The sequence below is a fragment of the Micromys minutus genome (assembly GCF_963924665.1).
Source record: "Micromys minutus genome assembly, contig: SCAFFOLD_508, whole genome shotgun sequence".
Classification (NCBI taxonomy): Eukaryota; Metazoa; Chordata; class Mammalia; order Rodentia; family Muridae; genus Micromys; species Micromys minutus.
In genome coordinates this window covers 46,457-66,311 of record NW_027667199.1, presented here as the reverse complement: position 1 = coordinate 66,311, position 19,855 = coordinate 46,457, and the positions used below count along the sequence as shown (strand labels likewise).

The window sequence follows — 19,855 nt, the reverse complement described above, 5'->3', positions numbered from 1 at the left end:
GAGTCTTACTCTGGGCTGGAAACAAACCTTTTCCACAAGCACTGCTAAGTCCTCTCTGTGTTCTGATTACTCATGGCATAAACTCACTAGGCCTGTGCCCCAGGATCTCTACTGGTCCAGGTTGAAAGGAGACTGTGCATTTATTCTGCAAGCATGGCATTTCCCGGACAGATTCTGAGTACCTCTGAAAGAGGCCTGACCCTTACTGTGGGCCTGAGGGGAACCTTTTCCGGGATCGGTTCCAAGCCTTCTCTGTGCTATGTTCACTCATGGTGCAAAGTCACCAGGCCTGTGCTCCAGGATCTCTGCAGGTCCAAGTGGAAGAGAGCCTGTGCATTTAGTCATGAGAATGGCCTTTCCCAGATCAAAATCTTCTTAATCATCTGTAGAGCTGAAATCCACTTTTATACCTACATTATTCTTCACCACTTCCATCAAGTCAAGGCTGTTCAGTGAACCATATGTAAAGAGTGAGTACACCACAAGGATATTGTATGCAAAATATCAGCGGGTAATCAGTGAGATCTGTTGTATTGCATGTCTCAATCATGGAAGAGGATATTTTTTCATCTGTATAAAATAATGACTGTGGATTCTCCTAACTGCTTCAGTGCTTTGACTAAATCTTGCCTCTGTGCTGTATCTCACCATATTTTAAGTGGTTTAAAAATCAATAAAGTGTGTCCAACTGATGGGGAACAAATAGTACAATGATGTTTCTTTAACAAATGGTATCAAACATTTAGTGAAAATACAACACCAATACTTCTAATAGTATTCTACACAATGTGAAGGGGATGGAGACTATCACAGGTTGCCCATAGAAAAACATGGCATCAGAGAACTGGTATGAACAAGAAGTAATGAGACAACAAACCTGAAGGAAACTGTGAAATAATAGCTGATAAATGTATCAGCAAATTTCATTTTACATACTAATCAAGCATACTAGTGAATATGTTAACATTTCCAGCCAATAGGATAGCCTAAATGGAAAGGAAGAAACCATTCCTTGATAACCAGAAAGGACATGTGGTACGTGGTGTGCATTTTTTCACCATGGCAAGCCAGTAACATAACTTTTAGGCAAAAAGAGAAAGTTCAAGTAACACTTTGTGTGTTCCAAGCAATATAGAGTTTGTCTTTTCAGAAGACTACAAAAACGCTCATATCTCATTTTTTGCAAAATAAAATTCAACATTATTGAAGAATCTGAATGTTTGATTAGATGGCTTCATATAATAAGTACTTTATGGATCCCAGCCCAATGCTCAAGCAAACCAGCTGACATGCTTAGAACGGCCACAACTCGGGATGGCATTTCCATAGAACCACAATGGATTTCACAGTCTGTCTCCATTATAGACAGAATGTATATTATTAGTAGATTAAACATAGCCATATATTATATGAAATGTATACATCCAGTGTACAAAATGATACAAATTTACTTAGTAAGTAGGTCTGTAAAAGTACTGAAATAGTATTTAAACTGACAAAGGTATAATTTAACCAAAGGATGTGACAAATTTTTATTCAGATTAACACATTTAGTGCAACAAGCTCAATAGAAAGATTCTATTTTAAGCCAATGAAGTATCAACCATTCTTAAAATTCATTCAGTGGTGTTGAATAGATAGTTTTAAAAACAACAATTTCTAATGGGGATAGGATTCAGTGTGGCAATCATGAGCATACATATAAGGTAGTTCAAACTATTACAAATTAAAATCAATGCTCTATTTGTGTAACTCATTGTAATTGAAACAAGTTACATAAATTAGTATATCAGACATTCAACTGCGTTGTTGCAAAGTCATCCAAAAGAGCACTGTATGAAAACAAATACCGAGTAAATGAAAAAAAAAAGGTAAGGTTTATACTAATATTACAGATTAAATTTGCTTATAAATGACAATGAAATTATCTCATTCCTTTGAGTAAAACATATAAAAATGTTCTTAATCATCTTAATGATATATGGATAAACATCAACCAAATTCAATGTTTCATTAAATGGCACTGACTGCCAGGGACTGATTATCAGGCAAGCAATAAGCATTATAACTCAGTGAATGTCATCACAGGTAGTGATATTGGACAGGAGGGTGTTGAATCCCTGTAATTCTAGGCATTACTGGATGTAACATGATCACAGATTCTCCAGCTGACAGGAATCACAGAAAGTTGGAGGAGATTTTCCAAATATGGCTGACATAGAATAGTGTATATGCAACAGACAGAATGTTTGGCTCCTGGCTCATGTTGCATATGAGATTGCCCTTCTCTAGACTAGACAGTGGAACATGTAATGTTCCATGTATCAACTCAAAGTCTGAATAACATGGGATATTTATAACTTTCTCAATTCTTTGTTTAATATGAAACTTCTGATGAACTTCATTATAATTTCCAATAGTGTTCTTACATATGGCTGTCGATACATAAGTCTTTCCCAAGCTACTCAGGAGAAGACGGTCCCTGGAGTGTCTGCCATGGGATATTAATGAAATCATGGCACCTGAGGATGAAAAACATGACCTTCACAACATGTTTTCAGAAGTGTTTTGATCAAAAGATTTCAGACCTCAGATGTAGTGCTTGAGGACACAAATTTCCAGATATATCCAGGGACTATGACACAGGATGAGTGGAAAGAAATTGTAGAATATAATTCAGTGGATCTCCAGACAGCAAAACCCTTAAAACAGAAACATAGGTGTCAATGTGTGTGATGTTTGTCTGCATAAGAAACGTATTTCATAACCGCCCCATCTTAGGTCCTAGCAGCCATGAAGAAGCTGTGTGCTTTCAACGTTTTCTTCTTGCTCTTGATATTTTCTCTCATCTTGTGCAGTGTGACTGAACCCCATTGCTTCTGGAGGATACAGAATAATGAAGATAATGAAGAATTTCGTAGTGACTGTGGTTTTCTTCTTTTCCCAAGCAAGCAACTTATGGATGAAAAGTTTTACAATGATGTTATCAGTTTTAGGTAAGTCTAATTTTGTACTTTAATGTCATAAATTATAAATCTATATCTGTACATATAAGCTGTGGGATTCTGTCATGTTCTTTTCATTGTAGCATGAGGAACCACTGAAAATTGTATAGCACATCAATCATTATTTTAATAGTTTCAAATGTGTCACTGTTTAATTTGGTTTCAGTATAACGTGCTTCAATTTATATAGCTAATAGCAACATATATGCTAATGGAGTGTTGAACAGATGAAAATATTTCATATGGAGAAAAGTTCTCAGTGCTCAGGCATCACTTAAAGTTTGGAAAAGATTTAAAAACTGAGGTATTTATTAAAATAAAACTGGGAAAGTGTTTTTACCTAACTAAAAGATAACATCAAAATTGATGTACAAAAAGTCTAAAAGTTAATCTACTTATGTAGTATATTGTATTATTTTATATATTTTGATATGGGTACATGTATATTAAATTAATTACTATGATTGATAAATATTAATATTTGAAAATAATATTACACTTTTTAACAAACATTAAAAATGTAATAATTTTATATATTTTAATTCAGAATACTGTACATTTCTGGTAGCCCTTCCCAAAGTTCTTTACCCCATCCCTTCTTTGAGTCTATGAGAGGGTGTTCCACAACCCCGAATGCCTCATCCCCCTACCATACTCACCTCTCTAGATAACCCCCACAACTTCTATTCTTTACTCCCCCCACACCGCCCGCTAGCCTCCGAGGTCTCTACAAGTTTAGGCACATCCTGTCAATTGAGTTCATAATAGAGAGTCCTCTGCTACATATGTGTCAGGGCCACTGACCAACAAATGTATGCTTTTTGTACTAAGGCTATATGACAATAACAATGAAATTAACATATATGTAATGTTTGACTTCAAAGAGTTTTTCCTATTTTGTATATATATATAATTCTTGCTGATTACATAAATTCTCACATAGAAACATGGATAATGTCTTAATCTTTTATTCAGATATTTTATATATTTCCATTTCAAATGATGTCCCCTCTGCTCAAATAATATCACATCCCCCCTCCTATCCCTTCCATGATTATGCTCCCACACTAAAGAACCCACTCCTATCTTTTTGCCATGGCATTCCACTTCACTTGGGAAAACATTCTTCATGGGAACAATGGCTTCTCCTCCTAATTCTACCTGACAATTCCATCTTCTGCTACCTATGATGCTGGAACCATTGGTCTCTCCATGTGTCCTCATTAGTTTGTTTTATTCTCTGGACCTCTGGGGGTTTGGTTGATTGATATTGTTTTTCTTCCCCTGAGTTTGCAAATCCTTTCAGCTCCTTTAGTTCTCTCTCTATCTCCTCCATTTCTATCCTCCTGCTTAGTCCCATGGTTAACAGCAAGCATCCTCATCTATATGAGTATGGCTCAGGCAGAGCCTCTGAGGAGACATCCCTATCAGCAAGCACTTCTTGGCATTAGCAATATCTCTGTGTTCCAGAGATAGCCAAGGTCATCTATTGTGCTGCAGCTGGGTTGGTAATGTGTAAGAATTGCCCACGTGGTACTGGTTTTAAAGATATAAAGCTGTCATGGAGAACAGCTATAGTTTGGCAGTATAAGATGCCAGGCAAAACCATTTGTAAAGGTGCAGCCTCAGTTAATAGCCCAGGACTAAATGGGTCATTATAACAGGTGAGTTTTGTCACTGTGAAGAGAGCCGATGGGATGCTATTGAGGAAGCCTGGATGCATCAAAAGTTTTCCATGTTGCAATTGCCAGAACCAAGGAATGACTATGAAGTAAAGTAGCAGCTGTGGAGTGGAGTCAATCAAAGCCTAGAGTTATACTGAGGGCAAAGCTGGAGAAATGACACAAGGCCTTTGGAAGAAGCCATAAGATCATGTTCAAATCCCAGACATTGGAACTAGAAGCTGTGAAGTTGAAGTTGACTTGGAGACTCCAAGATTGTAAAGATGTCTGACTCAGTGTTATTAGAATTTGAAGACTATTGTGTAGCAATCTTAGTTTATCGGACTCTAATGTAGTCCATGTAATGCATCCAGAGATTAAACAAATATGTATCCATAGTCACAAATATAAAAATTTTCATATCAGAGTGACCTATTTAGGGGAGTTCTTAGGGGGCATTCATCTCTAAATTTCACTAATTTCCCAAGCTTATTTCAAGCAAGGGAGCATTTACATATTTCTTAGCACAAATTTACTGCAATTTAGGGAAATTTTCATGCTTCTAACATCCTCCTTAACCATCCCTATGACTTCTTGTAGAATACCAGCAAGAAGATATGAGTATTTTTCGGTACTGTTTTTTGCAACTGATGAGATCAACAGGAATCCTCATCTTTTACCAAATATGTCTTTGTTCTTCATTATCAATTCTGTCACATGTGAGGATATATTGGGATATATAGATGTACTAAATTCACTGGGAAATAATTCTATGAATTTTCTTAATTATGACTGTGCAATATGGCCAACATGTGAAGTAGATCTTACAGGACCATCTTGGACAGTATCTTTAAAACTGGCAATTCTTTCTAGGAATCCAAAGGTGAGGATGTGTGACACTGGATGAAGTAACAACTTTTAAATCTACTTATAGGTGCCTAGGGAGACAACTTGGTTTACATGGGTTTCTGGGTGCTGTTTTCCATATTTTATACATATTTTATTAAGGATTAAATAATCAGTTCATAGATGTATTGGGGAAGGAGATAAAACTGTTTTCTACAAAACTGAAATTTGTTAGGAATAGTTTAGAATCTAATAGTAACAATACATGATATTTATACTATAATCTTACTATCCTCAATAGGACTCCGAGAACTAAGTAATGTCATTTGTACATAAGTCAAAATTCCTAACAATCGTATTCCTTTTGGGAATGTTTAATTCTCTTTTCATTTAGATTTCCTTTGGACCATTTAATCCCCACATGAGTGACCATGATCAGTTTCCCTATGTCTATCAGATAGCAACAAAGGACACATGTTTGTCCCATTCCATGGTCTCCTTGATGTATCATTTTAGATGGACCTGGATAGGACTGGTCATCTCAGACAATGACCAGGGTATTCAGTTTCTTTCTGACTTGAGAGAAGAAATGCAAAGACATGGAATCTGTTTAGCTTTTGTGAATATGATTCCAGAAAACAAACAGATATTCATCGCAAGGAGTAGGACATATGAAACAAAAATAATGACATCATCAGCCAAGGTTGTCATCATTTATGGTGAAAGGAACTCTACTCTGGAAGTCAGCTTTAGAAGATGGGCCGATTTAGGTGTTCAGAAAATCTGGATCACAACCTCACAATGGGATGTCATCACAAATAAAAGAGATTTCAGCCTTGATTTTTTCCATGGGACTCTCACTTTTGCACACCACAATGGTGAGATTAGTTTATTTAGGAATTTTTCACAAACAATTAACACTTCTATATATCCAGTAGACATTTCTCAGTCTATGCTACTGTGGAATTATTTGAATTGTTCAATGTTTAAGAACAGCCATAGCAAAATGGACCATTTCACATTCAACAACACTTTGGAATGGTTAGCATGTCACAACTTTGACATGGCCCTGAGTGAAGAAGGCTACAATTTGTATAATGCTGTGTATGCTGTGGCCCACACATACCATGAACTATTTCTTCAACAAGTAGAATCTCAGAAAATCACAGAACCAGGAGTTTTCACTGACTGTCTGCAGGTAAAGTCTCTAACATTTCATTATGCTGAGGTTTACAGTAAGACCTTTAAATGACCTCTAGAAACTCATGTATATTTGTTAGAGATTCTTCTCTCAGTGAACAGAATTCTACAGTACAAAACTCCCCAATGGATTGTTTATTGGCTCATGTTTCCTGCACAAAGATAAAAATTTATAGAAGACAATATTTTATATGTGAACATAAGTGAGTTTTGTGGAAATGTGCCTCAACATTTTATCGAATGAGTTCAATATTTTATATAGGAGCCATGAGTTTTCTCATAAATGTTTTAACTTATTTAAGTAGAGTAGTGTTCACAAGAAGTGATACAAGATTTAATAGTCATTGAAAGTAACATTATTTAAAAATCACAAATGATCAACACAGCACATTTCTTAAGTTTATTATTATTTCATGTAGGTAAACTCTATGTGCAAGAATGACCCATTACCACTATTTGTTTCCACAACTTCCAGATATTCTGACTGCTCACTCATTATTACATACATGCCTTCAATTTCTTAAATAATTTTTGTCCATTATGTACACACACACACACACATACACGCACACACACACACACACACACACACACTCACTCACTCACTCACTCATACATGTTACATTCTATTTGGTAAGGTCTTTAATTACCAAATAGGTATACTGTATTTTCCTACATGGTATAACTTTAATATAACTGGAAGACGTTAAAATTTAGGGAAATATCAATTTTGTATTTCTTTAATTGATATGCATATATAATCATCTTATGATCCATCTCTTTTAGGTTGCTTCAGTGCTAAAGACCAGGGTATTTACTAGTCCAGTTGGAGAACATGTGAACATGAAACATAGGGAAAATCAGTGTGCGGAGTATGACATGTTCAACATTTGGAATTTTCCACAAGGCCTTGGATTAAAAGTGAAAATAGGAAGCTATTTTTCTTGTGACCTACAGAGCCAACAACTTCATATATTGGAAGACTTGGAATGGGCCACAGGAGAAACTTTGGTGTGTACACCACAATTTTTATTTTTTCTATTTGATCTATTTTCAAAAACATATTCCTTCTTGTTATTCTCTTCTTTTATTCCAGATTTTATTCCTCTCCTAGTCCATCCCAAACTACTCCACTTCTCATACCTCCTGCCTGCACCCTTTTCTCCAGGAGGATATCTTCATCCCTCCCACCAGGTCTTAAGTTCCTTGAGGGTCTCCTGTTTCTTTGTGGTTAGGTGAATCTTCTATGACTGAACACCACCTGGTAAATCTCTGCTGGATATGTGTTGCGGGACTCATATCAGATGGTGAATGCTGTGTGATTGTTTGTCCGGTGTCTGAGAGATCTCAGGGGTTATGGTCCTTTGAGACTGATGGTCCTCCTACAGAGTTGTCTTCCTCCTCACTTTCTTCCAGCTAGTCCCCAAATCAACCACAGGGGTCAGCAACTTCTGTCAATTGGTTGGATGCAAATATCTGCATCTGACTCTTTCAGCTGTTTCTTGGGACTTTTGAAGGGCAGCCATGTTATCTCCCTTTTTAATGAGTGTTCCAAAGCCTCAGTAATAGTGTCAGGTCTTGAGGTCTCCCCTTGAGCTGTATACCAGTTTGAGCCTGTGGCTAGACTGTTTTTTTCTCGGGCTCTTCTTCATTTCCATCCCTGCAGTTCTTTGAGACAGGAACAGTTATAGGTCAGAGTTTGGACTGTGGGATGGCAACACATTCTCTCTCTTTATTCTCTGACTTTCTATTGGATATGGGCTCTATAAGTTCCCTATCCCCTCTGTAGTACATTTTACCTAGGGACCCCTTCATTGAGAACTTGAAGGTCTCTCACCTCCCTGGTCTCTGGTACATTTTGCAGTGTCCCACTAAATTCCTACCATCTGAGTTTGCCTGTTTCCATTCTTTCTGGTGGCTCTCAGGGCTTTAGCCCTTCCCCCCTCTGAATAGCAGATAATGTGTTGTTTCCCTCTTCCCCCTCCTATCACATTTCCCTTCCAATTTTCTCTCTCACTCCACTTTTCTGATTGCTTTCTTCTTCCTCCACAATGTGACTGCTGTTTCCTCACTTGTGCTCTTCAGCTCGTTGACCTTTTTGAGTTCTGTGGACTGTATCTTGGTTATTCCGTACTGTTTTGTCTAATATATTCTTTTATTAATGAGTACATTCCATGAATGTCCTTCTGGTCTGAGTTAACTTACTCAGGATGATATTTTCTAGTTCAGTCCATTTGCTCGTAAACTCAGGATGCACTCGTTGTTGATAACTGGGTAGTATTTTATTCTGTATATGAACCACATTTTCTGTCTCCATTTTTTGTCATGGGACATCCAGTATATGTACTTTTAAAATATGAGGCACTGAAGTTATAGCTGTGTAGTTAAAACCAATCACTGCTGTTGCAATAGACACATCCTCTGTTACCAGCATCAGAATTTGATAACTCATAACTTCATGTAAATCTAGGTCAAAGTGATCAAAGGCCTCTGGATTCCATGTTCAATTGCACTCCTATGCCTATCCACCCCACAATGCAGAAACAGTTTTAAAAAATTTAAATTTGTATGTATGCATATTTAGGTGCATATATACATATACAATAAAATGTTTAATTAATTTTTCTATGCATACAAGGTATTTTTTAGAATTATATATAAAATATTTTATATTTTACATTTTTAATGTTTTATTTCTTTTACATTTTTATTGTTTTATTTCTTTTACATTACTAATGCTGTGTCTTTTCTATTCCCCACTCTATGAGAACCACAATCAATGTCTCCCCTTAACCTTTAAGAGAGTGCTTCTTCAATCTTCCACCCATTCCTATTTCATACCTCTACAATTAACCTTCAATGAGGAATCATATCTGCTAAAGAACAAACACATTCTTTTCCACTGAGTCTAGTCATGGCAGTCCTTTACTATGTATGAAGCAGGGGCCACGGACCACCCTATATGTGTTCTTTGGTTGGTAGCTTAATGCCTGGGAGTTCTGAGGTGTTAGATTAGTGGATAGTGTTGTTTTTCCTATGGGGATGCAATCTCCTTCAATTCCTCCAGTCCTTATCTCAACTCTTCTGCTTGAGTCCCCCATCTGAGACCAAAGGTTAGCTATAAGTATCTACATCTATCTAAGTCTGAAGCTGGTAGAGCCTCTCAAAAGACATCCATATTAGAGGGACTTGGTGTATGTACATGGAATGGATTCTAAGTTGAATGGTTTCTGGATAGCCTCCATTTTTGTTCCTGCAATTTCTTTAGGTAGGAACGATTTTTGCTCAAAATTTTTGATATGGATAGGTGGCCCCATCCCACAACTGGGGTACATGTCTAGCTACTTGACCTGGTCTCTTCAAGTTCCATCTCCCCACTTTTGGCAAATTCAGCTAATGACATCCATTGTATCTGGTATTTTCTACAGGTTCTCTACACCCCCATCCCACACCTCTATATATTTCTATTCATTTTTCTGAACCTCTGTGCTTCTCTCTTTTCTCCCTCAATACCTGATCCTGCCCCCATTTTCTTTTCCTGTCTCTCCCAGGTTCCTCCCTCTCTCCCTCTGCTTCCCAGGATTACTTTCTTCTCCCTACTAAGAAAGCATTAAGCATCCACACTTAAGCCTTTCTTCTTGTAAACTTCATATGGTCTGTGAGTTTTATGTTGGATATTATGAACTTTTGGCTTTACTTTATTTTAACAGTGAGTACATACCATGCATGTGGTTTTTGTCCCGGTTACCTGACTCAGGATTATATATTCTAGTGCCATTTTTTCCTGAAAATTCATGGTGACCATACTTTTAATAGCTGAGTAGCATTTCTGTGCAAAGGCCTATCCTTAGTTAGCAGCATGAAAATTTGATAACTCACAACTTCCTATGAATCTGGGTCATAAGAGTCAAAGGTCTTCAGATTCCATGTTCTACTGTACTCACATGCCTATTCACCCCACAATAAAAACACATTTATGAAATTTAGAACAATATATGAGTATATTTATATCAAAATTTATAATTGCAATATACCATAAAATTTTGTGATTCTGTTTGAACATTGTTATAGCCTATTAAGTACAGCATTTTTCATTAACAGCCTTGTATTAAACTTAGAAATAGTCTATTAATTCTATGAGAATTGTATATGACATGCTTTGTTCAAAGCCATCAAAGTATGTTTTTGAGCTACCCTACTTTCTCTTCTCAGCCAACTTAGTATTATTATTATTTTATTTTAAATTATGTGATATAACCTATATCACATAAATATACTATCTGAATTTAATAACTTTAGGAAGGAAACTTTTAAAATCTATATAGCACAAACATTATATACTTAATATTACAAGATGTAGTAAATATTGTCTGAAAATTGGTGCACTAGAGGCTTACACAAAATAATAAAGTGCCTGAAGTTGATAAGTGACTTTTCAAGGGAATATATATATATATATATATATATATATATATATATTAATATCTGTTAAGTATATACATAAACATACATATATTAAAATAATATAACTACATATTAAACTTGAAAATTAGGTACAGATTAGTAAATGTATACCTATACATATATGTGTGTCATTATACACTTGATATATATATACATTATACATATATATATCCTCAGGTTCCCACCTCCATGTGTAGTGTGACATGCACTCCTGGATTCAGGAAAATTTATCAGCAACAAACTGCAGACTGCTGCTTTGACTGTGCCCACTGCCCAGAAAATGAGGTTTCCAATGAGACAGGTACATACTTCTATGAGAAAAATACCTGCGGAATTCAAATATCTTTGCTTTTTATAATAGAAGTATAAATTTTCCTAGGTGGAAATGGAGGCCCTAAAATCTATGAGTTTCAGATTTTAATCATTTCATGATACCAACAATTTTGGGCCCTGCAAATAACCTTCAATATCTTCTACAATCAACTCATTATTTTCACAATATTATGGCCAGTGATTTTATATTTTGCAGAAAACTTTTAGGGGAAGAAATATTTGTAACCTTTTTTTTATTATTCCCCTCATTGTGGCTCTTCAAGTCCGTTTGAGATTAAGTGCTTCAGCTCCTTCTAAGGCCAGACATGGCAGCCCATAGGCAATTGCATATCCCACATATAGTCAACAGCTTTTGGAATAGACCCCTGCTCCAGATATTCCAGAACCCCGGTGCACCCAGCTGCATATCTGCTACATAAGATTTGAAAATTCAAGGCCCAGCCTGTGTATATTTTTTTAGAGGTTCAGTCTCCAAGAGTCCCAATCATCCAGTTTAGTTGATTCAGTTTGTGTCCCTGTTGAGATAATATCTTTAAGGGGCTGAAAGTCTTCTTCCTATTCTTCCATTAGGTTTCTAAGTACCATCCAATAATTGGCTGTTGGTGTCTGCAACTGTTTCAGTCAGCTGCTGTGTAGAGCTTCTCAGAGGACAGTCATGGTAGACTCTTGTTTTCCAGCATAACAGATTGTTATTAATAGTGTCAGGAACTGGTACTTGCCCACAGGATGGACCTGTTATTGGGTGGTCTTCCCATCAGTCTGCTGCATTCCAAACCTCTGCATTTCTTCTATGATAAATTATGTGATGAACATTTTGTGGGCGAGTTGGTGTTTCTCTGGCTGCATTGGGGTTTCTGCCTGGCCCTGAGAGGCAGTCTCACCAGTATTCATATCTCCAGTGGTGTGAGTCACAGCTAAGCACACCTGCATTGGATTTTCTCACCTCCACTATCTCAGGTCACTGTGTTTATTCTGGAGATTCTCCATAATTCCCCACCACACACCACTGGTTGCAGATTTCCTTTAATTCTCATGGCCACCCTATCCGGCCATCCTGCTTTTCACATTCTAAACAAACTCCCACACTCTCATCCATTTCCTATTTTCCACACAGTTCCCTACCTTCATAAGCTTTCCATGACCATTTTCACCCCTTGCCCCTTCTAAGTGAGTCTCAAACATCCTTACTTGGGTCATTTTGCCTGTTAAGCATCCTTGGGTCTGTGAGATGTAGCATAGGATTCCTGTACTTTATAGCTTATATACACACTTAAAAGTGCACATTTACCATGTATATTCTTTTAGGACTTGGTTACTTCATTAGGATAATAAGTTCACGATCCATCTATTTGTAAAATTTATTTAAAAATTTGTGATATCTTTGTTTTTCATAGATGAATAGTGTTTTATTGTGTAGATGCACCACATTTACTTTATCAATTCTTTTTTTTTTTTTTTTTTGAGGGATATCTAGGTTGCTAGGTTTGCCAAGGCAGTCCAGCTAACAGAACATATTTCCCACCCAGATAACAGGTTTTTGGATAGCCTCTGTTTTAGTGGCCTAGGACAAAACATGAAGACCAAGCTGCACATATGTGGCATATGTGCAGGGATGTCTATGTCTACCCCTTGTATTTTCTTTGGTTGGAGGTTCTGCCTGTGAGAACTCCTAAGATTTAGTTTAGTTGACTCTCTTAGACTTCCAATGGAGTTCTTATTTGTTTTGGGGCTCACAATCCTTTCTCCAACTTTTTTGTCTCCAAGGTTTATCCATTGGATTTGTTTGTGGGTGTCTATCTCTCTGAGTCAGCTGCTGGATGTGGCTGTCAGAGGATATTTACAGAATTTAATCCAAGATCTAGTTATTAGTGTATGTTGTGCCTTCATTTCAAATTCTAATTAAATTCTAAAAGTCTTTAATTTCTTTTTTTATTTGTCTTTGACCAAGTTATTGTTGAGAAGAGCATTGTTTAGCTTTTATGTATATATGGGCTTTTTATGTATTTATTTTATTCTTGTGGTTGTAATTAAAGACCAGTCTTTATCCCTGATGATCTAATAGAATGTATGTGATTATTTTAATCATGTATCAGTTGAGGCCTGCTTTGTTACTTAATATATGGTTAGTTTGGGAGAAGGTACCAGGAATTGCTGAGAAGAAGTTATATTCTTTTATTTTAGAATGAAATGTTTCATTTTTTCAAAACTTCTGTTAGTTTTACTGTGTCTCAGTATAGTATCTGTTTCATGATCTGTCTATTGTTGATAGTGGGGTGTTGAAGTCTTCCACTATTATTTTGTGAGGTTCAAAATAATAATTTTGAGCTTTAGTTTAATGAACGTAGGTGCCCTTGCTATTGGGACATAGATATTCAGAACTGAGATTTTTATGTTGGTGGGTTTTTTGAAGAGTATTAAGTTTCCTTCTTTATATTTTTTGAGAATTTTTGGTTGAAAGTTGATTTTATTAGTTATTATATTGGCTACTCCAGCTTGTTTCTGGGACAATTTGTTTGGAAAATTATTTTCCAGGTTTTACTCTGAGGCAGTGTCTGTCATTGTCCTTAGGTGTGTTTCCTGTATGTAGCAAATTTCTGGGTCCTCATTGTCTATCCAGTCTGTTAATCTATGTCGTTTTATTTTTAAATTGAGTCCATTCATGATCAGAAGTGTTAGGGATCAATGACTGTTGTTTTCTGTTATTTTTGTTTTTAGAGGCTGGATTATGCTTGTGTGATTGTCTTCTTATGTGTTAGTCAAAAGAAGATTACATCTTGCTTTTTCTAGGGTGCAGTTTTTCTCCTTATGTTGAAATGTTCTATCTATTTTATTATGTAGGTCTGGATTTGTTGACAGGTATTGTGAAAATTTGGTTTTGTCATGAAATAATTTGGATTCTTCATCTATGTAAATTGTGAGTTTTTCTAACTATAGTAGCCTGGGCTGGCATTTGTTTTCTCTTAGGATCTACAGGACATCTACTCAGGATCTTCTAGATTTCATAGTCTCTGTTGAGAAATGGGGTGCGATTGATAGGTCTGCCTTTATAGGTTACTTCAACTTGTCCCTTATTGCTTTTAATTTCCTTTCTTTATTTTGTGCAGTTGTTGTTCAATGTTGTGATTATGGGTGTGATTTGAAAAACTTGCATGTAATGTTTAGGATTCATAGGTCTGATGAAAACAAGTGGAGAGGTGGGAAGGGGGAGAATGAAAGTCCTTTTGGAATAGCTGGATGTTCAGAGTAGCTTGGCTTGTTTCAGAGCCAATGCAAGCATGAAAGATGGATGAGGATGAGTAGATTAACTTTATAGTTCATGCTCAGTAAATGTGATAAAGATAGGAGAGAGAGCAGTGTAATTCTTTTTTTTTCACTTTGGAGTTTTATTGAATCTCACTTTAAATCATGGAATGACAATAAAACTACAAAATGCATGTTGAATAAATTAGTCTTATGCTATAGTATAAAGGGTAGGAATGCTTTGGATCTGGGGTTGAAGTTCAGTGACAGAGTATATATTAACAAACATGAAGCAATGTGTTCAATCTCCATCTCTCCAAAACAATGAGTGTTTCATCTGAGATCTTTCTGCCCCACCGTTTTTTTCTTTAGGGGCTGCTAAAATTAAAGTTGGTTCTAGCAACTTTTACAATACAAAGCAAAGTCTTACTCAAATGTGAGTCAAACTTATTTAGCTATTTTCATTTAGAAATTTGTAGTGAATTCTTGGTCAGATTTATTGGAGGGAGCATGTGTTTTCTTCTATGGAGTAGGTCTTAAATCTAATCATAAAGGCGTTGGTTAACCATGTAATGTTTGTACCACTATAGTATCCATGAACATAAGCCTCATTTTTATGAGAAGAAATCTTTAACAATGCATATTTTCATGTGAGGAAATAAGGTTCAAGAACAAAGCCTACCCATTATTATTTAAGTTATAAACAAAAAGATACATGGTGGCTGGAGAGATGGCTCTGTAGCTAAGAACACTGACCACTCTTCCAGAGATCCTGAGTTCAATTCCCAACAACCACATGCCACATGGTGACTCACAACTATCTGTAATGGGATCTAATGCCTTCCTCTGGTATGTCTGAAGACAGCTATATTGTACTCATATAAATAAGCAAATCTTTAAGAAACCCCAAAAGCCATAGACACATATTAAATGCTTAATGTACAGCAGCAAAGCTATAGGTCACATACTTAAACTGTATTGGCATCCATCAAGATGCTTGCACTGGATTTTCAGTATCAGTGGCAGAAAAGAGACTAACAGTGGTGCTGGAGACTGATGTTTTCTTCACACATTTTATCAAGGGGTTATACATGCTACTCTAAAGACAGCTAACCAAATAAAAACCTCATATTGGCCACGGCTAGTTTCAGAAGCATAAACAGAACTCTAAACAACAAGCCATTTCTATTATCTTCTTGTGTGGTTTAGTGCAGTCCTCAGGAGGCACTGACCACAGTAGGGACTGTTTCTAAGTCCCTGTTCAACTTCCTCTTGTGTGTAGCTCTCATCATCAGTAATCAGGATGTGCTGCAACCATCACTCCCACATCCTAGAGGGCAAAAGAAGAAATGAAGAAAGATGCTTGGTTCCAAGTAGCTGCCACATGCCATATATGCTATGCCGCATAGCCAGAATTTTTCTCACTTGGACACATATAACAGCAGAGGAGACTGGGGTGGGCAGTCTTCATTTCTGGGAGACATCCACATAGTTTAACCTTCAAGTCTTACTCTTCTTTATAGATTCACAGAATCCCACTGTGTGCCATATTTTTACTATCCATTCACCAATCATAGGCAGTTTCCATTGCCTAGCTGTTATGAATAGAGCATCAATGAGCATGGGCAGCCAAGTGTCTCCATAGTTGGGTATAGAGTGCTTTCATGGTTTTTCTTCTTTGTAAGTCTTCAGAGTATATGACCTGGAGTAACTCGAAGAACTTGAAGGTAAGACCTTATTATTGCTGAAGATACCACTTGCTTCAGACACAGGACTTGGAGGAACCAAGCTGACTTGGAAGCTTCTTGCTTGAAGGCTAGCTCTCATAGCATCAGAAGATGCTGTTTTGTTCCTCACTAGCAGGGATCCTGCCATGCAAAGATCACTTACTGAGGTCTCTTCCCAGCAGGGCAGGAGTCACTTCTGAGCTTCAGCTCCTCTTCTGAAGGTTAGGAGGCTCAGTCATTGTGGTGCCCCGGAAGTGGCACAGCAAGAGTTGGCTGGCATGCTGATGGCATACTGAGTGATTTGGAATGCAAACTTAATATAGTAAGGAGTTCTTTCAGCTAAACTGTGTTTGCACAGTGGGGATATCAAACCTGAAGAGGCCACCTCTTGTATGTAGTCAGGCAGGAACCCCAGTTGTGCCATAGGGACACAAATCCACCCACAAAAATTTCTACCCCAAATTTATCCTACCCAAAAGGATAAATGCAGGGATGGAGGATGGAACAGAGACTGAGGGAATGACCAAGCAGTACCTGGTCCAACTCAGCAGTGGAATTCTATAAGCATATTTTACACAATAAATTCTATACATACTCTATGTATATATTTAATCTTGCTTGATTATTTTAACAAAGTAACTTGACTACATAATCCATAGAAAATTTTTCCCTTGTATCACCATCCAGCTTGGCCCCTGACAAAATCCAGATGCTCAGTGTAACAATTGTCGTTAGATGAAATATACTTTAAGAGTTTAGATGTCATTGAGGATGAAAAGTTTGGTGTCTGCGAATTAGAAGACCTGTAAAGTTTTCAGGAATGCACCCAAAAATGTGATAGTGCTCATCAGCAATCATAGCTCATTGAAGAAATATTGCTTTATGCAAAGTATATTTACATTAATAATTTAAAGTTTTTAAGCAATGTTCAGATATTGACAAAGGGCAAAACCATCAAGGCCAACAAAGTGCATAATGCATTTTATTATCTGACATTGTGAACTATGCCAGAACACTGCAGAGATCTGTGATAGTTTAAAGATAAAGAAAAAAATAATATGATTTTATACATATTATTGTATAAAATGCGCTCTAAAACTATGTTTCCTTTTTCTTATATAATTAATGAGTATTTTTCGCCTACATTCTGTAAGGTGGTATGTTTTTCTATCACCAAACACAGGGTAATACAGAACAGCTCTATGTCAGTGGTCCCTACAGCAATAAGGAATGACATAAATACTCAAGATCCAAAGATTTTTGTAGTGTTCTCTTATTAATAAAAATACTTCCTTATCTAGAACATAACTATGGTATTTTATTTGGGGTTTATCTTTTTTGTCAGCAGATATGGAGCAGTGTGTGAGGTGTCCAGATGATGAATATGCAAATTTTGAGCAAACCCACTGCCTCCAAAGGGCTGTGTCATTTCTGGCTTATGAAGATCCACTGGGGATGGCTCTAGCCTGCATGGCCCTGTGTTTCTCTGCCCTCACAGTTGTAGTACTAGTCACCTTTGTGAAGAACAAGGATACCCCCATTGTGAGGTCTAATAACCGAATTCTTAGCTACATCCTCCTCATTTTTCTCATCTTGTGCTTTCTTTGCTCCTTGCTCTTTATTGGTTATCCCACCCAAGCTACCTGCATCCTCCAGCAGACCACATTTGCAGTCTTTTTCACAGGGGCTGTTTCTACAGTGTTGGCCAAAACAATAACTGTGGTCATGGCTTTCAAGCTCACATCTCCAGGAAATCGGATGAGAGGGATGTTGGTAACAGGGGTACCTAACTTGGTCATTCCCATTTGTACCATAATCCAACTTGTTCTCTGTGGCATCTGGTTGGTAACATCTCCTCCCTTTATTGACAGTGATATACAATCTGAACATGGGAAGACTATCATCATTTGCAACAAAGGCTCGGTCATTGCCTTCCATCTTGTCCTGGGATACTTGGGCTCCTTGGCTCTGGGGAGCTTTGCTGTGGCTTTCTTGGCTAGGAACCTCCCTGACAGATTCAATGAAGCCAAATTCCTAACATTCAGCATGCTGGTGTTCTGCAGTGTGTGGATCACCTTCCTCCCTGTCTACCACAGCACTAGGGGAAAGTTCATGGTAGTTGTGGAGGTCTTCTCCATTTTGTCTTCTAGTGCAGGGTTGCTTGGGTGTATTTTTTTCCCAAAGTGTTATGCTATTTTACTTAGATCAGATTCAAAATTTCTGCGGAAGTAAAAAAATAAACATTATTATTGAAATTACAGTAGTTTAAAAATGTTTGATGGTACTCAACATATCTTACTACTTTGTCTTAAGAAAAATAATACTATATTATAACAAAATGCTAAGTAATAGACTAAAATCATAATAACTCATCATTTATTAGTGCTGTCTAATTAAATAGGAAGTACTATGCTCAGTGGAAAATGTGTTCATTCTTGACTACACAAACCTCAACTGTTACAATAGGGAATCTGTTTTGAATAATGGCTGCCATCATGTCGACATGTGTATGGGTGTAAGCCATGTTCTTAAATAATGACTGATATAAAGTGGCACTACTCTTTGTGTACAATGCCAACTCTAGGCAACTTGTACTGGGAATTTAAAAAAGATTTTAGACAATGTGCACATGAAGCTAGTAATGAGCATTATTCCATGGACATGGATTGGACTCCTGCACATATGTTCTTGACTTGGCTTCATTCAAATAACTGTGACTAAGATATGCAGGGAAATCAACACTTTTTTATGTGTTCCATTTTGACTCTCGTGTTTTGTTACATCAACAGTAACTAAGATATTAGAAAAATTGTAAATTTCCTAATTAGTAATTTGGAATATTAGATTACTGATGTAATAAAAAGAACCAATTTGAAAAGAGAAATAAGAGTGAATGTTAATAGACCATTGTACATAGTGAGAGCATTGCATATTATTGACGGCCATCACAGAGGATTGGATTTTGAGTGACTTTACAATGTGTTATGAAGATGTTTATAACATCAGATAACATACTAGGAAGAGTACAGTATATGAAAGAACAATGGGGTTCAGATTGTACTTGAAATATAAAGCTTTTCTACTTCATATGAAAACCCATTTTAACACCAATTAAATGTAGTTCATTCAGTGAGCAATGTCGGTAGATAAAATAGTATCATACACCATACCTTTATCACAATAAGGTCAATGAATTATATGAACATATAATTCATTCTAGATGAAGATTCTCATAAATTTTACCAGAATAAGAGATGCTAAATCTTATTTAAGCTTCATATGACAACCACAAAATATGTATACAAAACCATACATTATTATTTTTGAACATTTCCTGTTGAACTCAGTATCCTTTTTCTTTCAAAGTGCTGTTTGTTGC

At 36.6% G+C, this 19,855-nt stretch overlaps 1 protein-coding gene across 2 annotated transcripts; it reads left to right on the top strand.

Moving 5' to 3' along the window:
* Window positions 1-2,793: 2,793 nt before the first annotated feature.
* On the top strand, window positions 2,794-18,708 carry LOC308416194 (vomeronasal type-2 receptor 116-like; the record flags this gene model as incomplete). Of its 2 annotated transcripts, none has more annotated exons than XM_080942616.1 (6): window positions 2,794-2,996; window positions 5,267-5,549; window positions 5,907-6,710; window positions 7,499-7,723; window positions 11,354-11,477; window positions 17,825-18,708. In XM_080942616.1, the coding sequence occupies 6 exons, from the start codon at window positions 2,794-2,796 to the stop codon at window positions 18,706-18,708; spliced, it is 2,523 nt and encodes an 840-aa protein (XP_080798742.1). The 2 variants fall into 2 exon arrangements, with proteins under 2 accessions (XP_080798742.1, XP_080798741.1); XM_080942615.1 differs by having other exon boundaries at window positions 17,822-18,708.
* Between the last annotated feature and the right edge of the window lie 1,147 nt (window positions 18,709-19,855).